At 39.8% G+C, this 7805-nt stretch overlaps 1 protein-coding gene across 1 annotated transcript; it reads right to left on the reverse strand.

Moving 5' to 3' along the window:
- Window positions 1-1734: 1734 nt before the first annotated feature.
- Window positions 1735-6090, reverse strand: LOC115224497 (uncharacterized protein K02A2.6-like). The gene is made up of 2 exons (XM_029795410.1): window positions 5983-6090; window positions 1735-2316 (listed from the first exon to the last, which is right to left on the reverse strand). The coding sequence occupies exons 1-2, from the start codon at window positions 6088-6090 to the stop codon at window positions 1735-1737; spliced, it is 690 nt and encodes a 229-aa protein (XP_029651270.1).
- Between the last annotated feature and the right edge of the window lie 1715 nt (window positions 6091-7805).

The following is a 7805-nucleotide window of genomic DNA, read 5'->3' on the forward strand; positions in this document are numbered from 1 at the left end:
ACGTGAGACGCTGTAGGCCCTCTAGGAATGCATTTGTGAAAGCCTCTCATCTGAAACTGTCGAGGAAAGTACCGATGAAATTCGAACACATCTGTGTGCGATCGTGTAGCACATGTGCGTCATGGCCCATCAAACACCGAATTGCGGTTTTATTACCAAGCTGAACCTATGCAACTCGGCTGCATTGAAGAGATTTCGTAAGGTTGGTATCTTAGAGAACGCAACTTAGCTCTGACAGCGTTTTGTTCATTCATTTCCAAATTACATATTTTGTGATGCCCTTTATGTGAAATCCTTCTAAGATGCCTTGTCACTCACTATTCTAGTTACTTTTTAATTGGTGCTTTCTTATCAAAACATTTCGATTCTGCCCTAATCAATCTTTAGAGTGCTAACTACTATTTGTCACAGACATTTGTTCACATAACGTCTGCGGAACTAATTTGTGAATCCAGTCTATTTATGCTTGGTACTGCAGTAAATGTGCTTCCTGTAAATGTATCCTTCTCTGTGTAGCTGATCTAGGTCGACCAGACACATCACAGTGTGCTTTCTGCGTAGCCAATGTTTCTGAAGTCACTGGCCTAGAAAATAATCTATCCAGTTACAATCTTGATGATCCGATGCAGTTTCTCCATGTCCACATTAGCATATTTTCGCGATACCCAGTTGGTACATGTCAGTGAATATGAAACGTCGGAGGAGATGCGCAATGTATTTGTTACACCTCTTCGGTTGATTTTGTACCCTTCTATAGGTTTGATATACAGACTACACGAATCCGAGTTAGACGCAACTGTCTTGACGTGACATACTTCAAATGCCTTCACTAAATACGACACTCCGTTAAATACGATCTCTCAACGACTTCGTTCGTCTCAACCAATACGTTACTCAGTATAAGAGTTCCGTTAATCCATTCTTTCAATCTCATGCGGGTATAACTGACTTTCGCCACTACATCCACCCTCTTTCAGGATTGACTTCCGTTTGAAGTTAATATTATCATTTTTTACTATATTTTTTTCTTTCACCGAGTCTCACTTGTTTTGAGATTTTCTTCCTCAGTGTTTGGGTTTAGTGTTATCCTATAAAGCCTTAAGAATTGTGTCAATGCTGCGACGTCGACCAGCTCGTTCCTTGATTTCTTTAATGCTCTTTTAAATATATCCTTCAACACCTTTCCGCTTGCCCGTTTGATCTTGGATGATATGGCGGAGTAGAAATGTGTTCAATTCCATATATTTTACAAAAGTTTTAAACACATTCGCCGTCAACTGCTTAGCTTCATCAGATGCTAAGTTGTTCGCACACCATATCTTGCAAATAATACACGAATAAATTCTATTGTTACTGTAGAGGTTGGTTTCCTACATCTATATATTTCCAGCCACTTAGTATAACTATCTTCTACAATCAGGTGTGGAGCCGCAACGGCCAAGTGGTTATGGCAGCGGATTCGCGGTCATAGGATCGCGGTTTCGATTCGCAGACTGGGCGTTGTGAGTGTTTATTGGCTCCGGCAGGGGTTGCGGTGAACCCTATTATATTCTTTCATTACAACTTTCTCTCACTTTCTTCCTGTTTATGTGGGACCTTTATTCCAAATGACCAGCCTTCTCACCCTCTCTGTCGCGCTGAATCTCCTCGAAAACTACGTTAAGTGTACACGTGTCTGTGGAGTTCTCAGCCATTTGCACGTTAATTTCACGAGCAGGCTGTTCCGTTGATCGATCAACCGGAACCCACGGTGACAATCAGGAAATATGCACCATTTACTAGTCCAGCAAAATCTATATGGGGCCTGGTCCATGGACTGTCGGTTTTAGGCCATGGTTTGAATTTTACCGGTGGTGACTTGGCTCCAAGGTCACAACATCTGCAGGATTTCACCGACTCTTCAATTTCACGATATTTTGTAAGCCCATACATGTAACTTCTCATCAGTGATTTCATTCTCGAAATTTCTGGGTAACCATTATGAAATTCTTTAAATAAATGCTTTTTTAGTACGGCTGGCACTACGACTCTTTGTGCATACATCAGCCTTTTGTCGTACAGTGAGAAATGTTTGGCATTTGCGTTGCGGATATTTTTATTTTCTTTAGCCTTCGGTGTTTCTTTGATTCTTATAATGAATATATCGTTCTCCGGCTTTGACTTTATGTCTGATAAAGTAACTGAGAGTTCAAGAATGACTTTACACAAAACATTTTCAATTTCATTTTCCGCAAGGAAAGTGGCAATCACAGTATCTTCGAATGGTTCCGCATATTTTGAAAGCAGCCTTGTTTGATCATCTGCATGGTCTAATTTCTTGGACGGTATTTACTCCATCCTGAGATTGTAGTTTAGTAATATCTTCACCCAATGTTGTAACCTATTAGCAGTATAGGCAGGAATTTCTTTGTTCGACCCAACTATAATTACGGTCGGTTGATCAGTCTGCAGCTGAAAACTTCTACTGTACAAAAATCTGTGAAATTTTATCACGGCAAAAATGATCGCTAGAGCTTTTTTCTCGATTTGACTATGATATTTTTCTGCTGATATCACAGAACGCGAGACATGAGCAACCGCTTTCATGTTAGCATCTTTATATTTATGTAGCATTACTGCTCCACATCGTATTCAGAAGCGTCTGAAGCTACAACAATCTGCACTGTAGGATCGAACTGAGCTAACGATAAATCAGATATCAATATTTTATTTTTAAATTTCGTCAAACGTCTTTTGACAATTTACTGATCAATTCCATTCCCTATCTTTTTTCAGCAAATTATTCAGTGGAGTCCTAGCCTTATGTATATTTGGAATATGATTTTGGTAATAATTTGCCAATCCTAAAAATAAATGTGATATCGCTATATTAGTCGGAGGAGGCATATTTTTAATTGCCTTTGTCCTCGATTGGTCACGTCGTCGTCCATTCCTGTCAATAATTTACCTAAATATCTTAATTCCAGTAGGAAAAATCCACACATTCAATGAGAAGCTACAATCCATAATTTTTCTCAATACGAATTTTACGTGCCTCACGTGTTGACTTCTGGATTCGCGTTTAATGAGTATATCATCCAAATATGGAATTGAGAATTCACAAGCGGCTAACATTGTGACCATAATCTGTTACTGGTGCGGCTCTTGAACCAAATGGTAACCTGTTTTACTTATACAATCCTTTAAGTGTGTTGACTGTAAGGCATTTCGAACATTCATCGTCTTCTCTAATTTGTAGGTACACATCAGAGAGATACAAAAATACAGACCCAGTTTATCAGAAATGTTTTTTTTACCTTTTCTTTCAATTTGTCTGGTGACAGGTTTTTACTGTAGCAAAAATCATTTATATTTTTACAGAACAGATTATGAGAAAGTCCCATAAATTAAACAATTTCATCCACTCAGTACTAAACAAATTTGTTGTATTATTTAAAACAAAATATTCTGCATTCAAGGTTTTACCCAGAAATGTAACCTCAGTTATAATTCCACCCGAAAAATGTAATTTTTACCTTTCGTAATGTTTGAAGTTTCCATTAATGTAGACTTTTTTTCTATTTTTGCCATGTGTTAGTATTAATAATCATAATATTACTACCTGTATGCAGCTGTAACTCCCCTGTGTCTAACCTCGCTTACCGAAGAAACGAAAGAACAAAAGAAAAAAGGAGAAAGAAAAGACGCACTCATCACCAGAGCTGAAGACACCTACGAAAGCGGGCGGGGTGCTACGTCGAAATCGGTAAAGGAGTAGGGGTATCAATGACTCTCGCCACAACAGTTAGCTAATTCCAAACTTTCGCAATGTGCATGTAACTCCTAATTTCTTACTGGCATTAAAGAGTGAGTAATTCTTAGGAAGAGCTAACAAAACCGGAAGAAATCTGTTTGCTTCATCCCTGTTAAGTTTTAGAATGATTTTACTTTGAAAGTAATATTTTCTCTCCTATTCAATTCCTGTTCCATAAAATAACGTTTAGAGTCCAAGAGGATGGTCCGCATCGGGAAATCCAGACGTCTCCAAAAAAAAATAGACCCTCTGCTTCCTGATTCTGGCAAAGTGAGCGATCCCTAAACTCTGAAACCACTGGAAGTGGGTAGAAATTCTTGTGCCACAGACATTCTGTTTTCGCTAATGGCTATCACATCGAGTGCCCTGAGATCAGTTTCCCTATTTCCAAGTCAAAATGATCAAGTTCGTTCACAGTTCTCATTCTCAGTCAGGTCATGTTAGACAGGAGAGACGTGAGAAAGGCCGACTTAACTTTTTTTTTCTCTTTATCGGCGAAGACATGTTCAATTCCTCCTGTAAATTGTGAAATTTTACACGAATGAATCTTTATAAAGTCTTTTATTAACATTCTTACTATCTAATTTTTTACAATACCGTTTGTTTTGTCGAGTTTACCTGATTTTTATGCGTTGTTATGCTCTTTGTTCAAGCGATGACGTTATTGTGTGTGCTGGTTCCATGTTGAAATTCGCGAATGAGTATTGATTTTTGTGTTCTGCTTATTGCCGTTAATGATTTCTTTTCAATTTTGTTTTTCCGAGTTTGGGAGTGTTCTGACAGTTGGTGTGTGGTTAATAAGGTTGTGCTTGTGATTGAAACGTTTGCGCTGAATGTGTTGGGAAAGTGGTGGTGGTTGCGGAGCTGGTGACAATCATGTCAATAGTATTAATCCTGATGCTGTTGGATCGTTGTTGCTTACTCGAAAACATCTCCCACGTTCGTTCGAACCTACGACCTCATTTATGACATGGATTTTTCTTCTTCTTCTTCTTCTTCTTCTTCGTTGGGTGTTTTTGATTTTTTAGTGCCTCCCTCATCATTGTTGCCACACCACATGTCTGCTTTGACCGAGACGATGCAGATTATATCTTGGATGTGACTGGTTTCCCTCTGATTCTCTGTTGATTTTATTGCTGTTGTTGTCAGTGATGTGACAGGCAAGGAAAAGTGGGTTTCGTTTGTTGTTCTTGCTTCCGCAGATTGGATCCACCAACTGAATACATTCCACTACTTAGCAGAAGTCAAGTATTAGTGCTACGTTCGTAATTCTACCTCCGTCTCAGGCAAATTACTGTCAGTGTAAGCAGTTCAGTTCTATAAATGATGATGACTTTCTTCTACGTTGGAATTTCCGAATAAAATTTCACAAGAATATAACCGAGAAGCTCCTGTTACAAAATCAGTGACTCTCCGTACGTTTTCAGAGTCCAGTTTTACAAGTGATACTTGATCCATTCCTTCTTCATTAAATATATCTATATAACAACTTTTCGCTCTGATTGCTGATCTGAAGCATGCTGTCAATAGCGGGTGCAGCTTTTCATGATGAGTTATACATATCTTTTGCTTCTGCTCGGGTGTTGGTGTTAACAAGATAAATCTTTATTTTTGGCATTAGATCAATCATTGTGTCAACGCATTTTCACATCTGTTATTATTCTTTGCAGTAACACTGTTGTTGTCAACGCTGTGGTGGCTGTGGATACACCACCCCTACCGCAAATGCTGCAATGTGGAGAGGTGCTCATAACATATTTCCACTGCTGCCGGCAATACTTTTTACCATGGTACCAGAATTCCTTCTGCCTTCTGCTGCTATTATTAAACTATGGTTTTTTTTTGTTTTGTTTTTTGTTGGTTGCGATCCTGCTACTACTGATATCAATATGGTAGATGTAGCTATTGTTTTACTACAGTCGCTGTTGGTACTGCTGATTGCTGTTGTTGCTGTTAAGCAACAAGACAGGTAAGGGTGATTAGGTGATGGTCTAAAGCTTAGGGGCAGGAGACCCCAGACCTTGGAAAAAAAAAAACTTTGGTCGTCTTGTTGTAGTCGATGGCTCTTCGCTGGGAGGTGGCCGTCGAAGTCGCTGGAAATGGAGATCTCCAGGTTCCAATTCTTGAACGGCTGCTACTGCTGATGCGACTCCTGCCCCTGGTAGTTATTTTAACGTATGTAGTATTACCTCGTAAGCACGTGGCTCAGTGGTTACGGCATTTGGCTCAGGATAGTAAAGTCGGGAGTTGGATTCACGTCGGCGCCTTCTGTTCTCGACGAAGGCACTTTGTCTCATATTGCTACATTCTACTCAGCAAGCAGAATGAGCATTATAGATATTTGAATGGGCCAACCATGTCACATTCTGTGTCACGCTACATTTTCCTGAGAACTTCGCCGTGGGTACGCGTGTCTGTGGAGTGCTCAGCCACATGCACGTTAATCTCACGAAGAAGATTTTCTGCTAATTCGATCAATTACAACACTCGTCGTTGTAATCGACAGAGGCCCAGTGTTATGTCTTGGGAAGCATTGACAGCGAACCGGGTTGCTAATCGTCAGAGTTACCTCACGACTCGCCCTTTAAGGGGTTGGCCATCAAACATTATTGTATAGAGGCTATTGAACACTTTTGCTTTGCTTCACGATAATTTTACATTTTTGCAAAATTTTGAGCCACGAAGAAATTGATAAATGGATTAATGGGACCTTCACAATCTTGGCTTAATAACAAGTTAAAACTACAAATTCAGTAAATATCAACATTTGATAAATGGTAAACAATACAGATTCACAGAGATTCCAAAGCACATATACATACGTAGAGCAGCAACAACATCAACAACAGCAACAATGATAATAATAATCCTCTTGGTTATTCAGTGTCTCCCTCGTCATTCTTGCCACACCAAGGCTTGGAATTTGGGGGGAAAGAGGCTAGTCGATTATATCGAGCCCAATATTCCACGGATACCAATTTCAACGGTCTTAAAAAGATGAAAGGGAAAGTCGGCTTCGGCAGAATTTGAACTCAGGAAGTAAAGACGGACGAAATGCCGCTAAGCATTTTGTATGGCTTGCTAAAGATTCTGCCAGGTGACTGGATTACAAAGACAAAACATTTTTAACGGTTTCAAATTTTGGCAGCAGGCAGCAATTGCTGGTGAGGGAGAAGTCGAGTATAGCAACCCCTGAGCTCAAACGCTACCTAATTTTTATTGACACCGAAAGAATGAGAGGCAAAGCCGACCTCATCGAAATTTGAACTCAAAACGTAGAGACGGACCAAATGCTGCTAAGCCCTCTGCTCGATGTACTATCTATTCTACCAAGTGGCTACCTTGATGATGATGATGATGACGATAATAATAATAACAATAATAATCAAATAGTCAAATGGAATCAAACACAGCGGCATGAAGGAAAAGATATAAAAGAGAGTACCTGCAGTGAGTGAGAAAAATATTGGCGTCAAAGCTGAATGCTAGAAACATAATTTGGACAGGAATTTGGACAGGAAGTCAAGAAAGCTCCTAACGGTGCATGGAGACCCTCATCCACGTGCAGACACTGATCTCCAAATCGAAAGCTTAATGAAATACTTATTCCAAATTAAGGAAGCCTTGCTAGTGACAGTTAGTAACGAGGGAGTATCGAAAGCAGAGAAAAAAGGGAAAACAAAGGAAGAAGTACAAAAAGGACATGAAGAAGAATTACGCAAGAAGAGGCTACACAATCAATTCCGTGTAGCCACGACAGGAACTGTTGGAAAAAATAAGTGGGATTTGCTGATGGAAGGAACACTAAAAAAGAGACCGAGAGCACTATAGGGGCAACGCAAGACCAGGCTTTGGCCATGAACCGGGGAGGGGTCAGTCTTAGGAATGAGCGTTTCCACTGTGTCGCATCTGCAATAGAGTGGATGAAACTTAGACTTGCTCAAAACCACTACAAGTTGTGGCGAAACGATCAGATAGCAAAAGTGCTACATTGTGTGAAAACTGGGGGCAA

This window comes from Octopus sinensis, linkage group LG2, assembly GCF_006345805.1.
Source record: "Octopus sinensis linkage group LG2, ASM634580v1, whole genome shotgun sequence".
NCBI classification, from domain to species: Eukaryota; Metazoa; Mollusca; class Cephalopoda; order Octopoda; family Octopodidae; genus Octopus; species Octopus sinensis.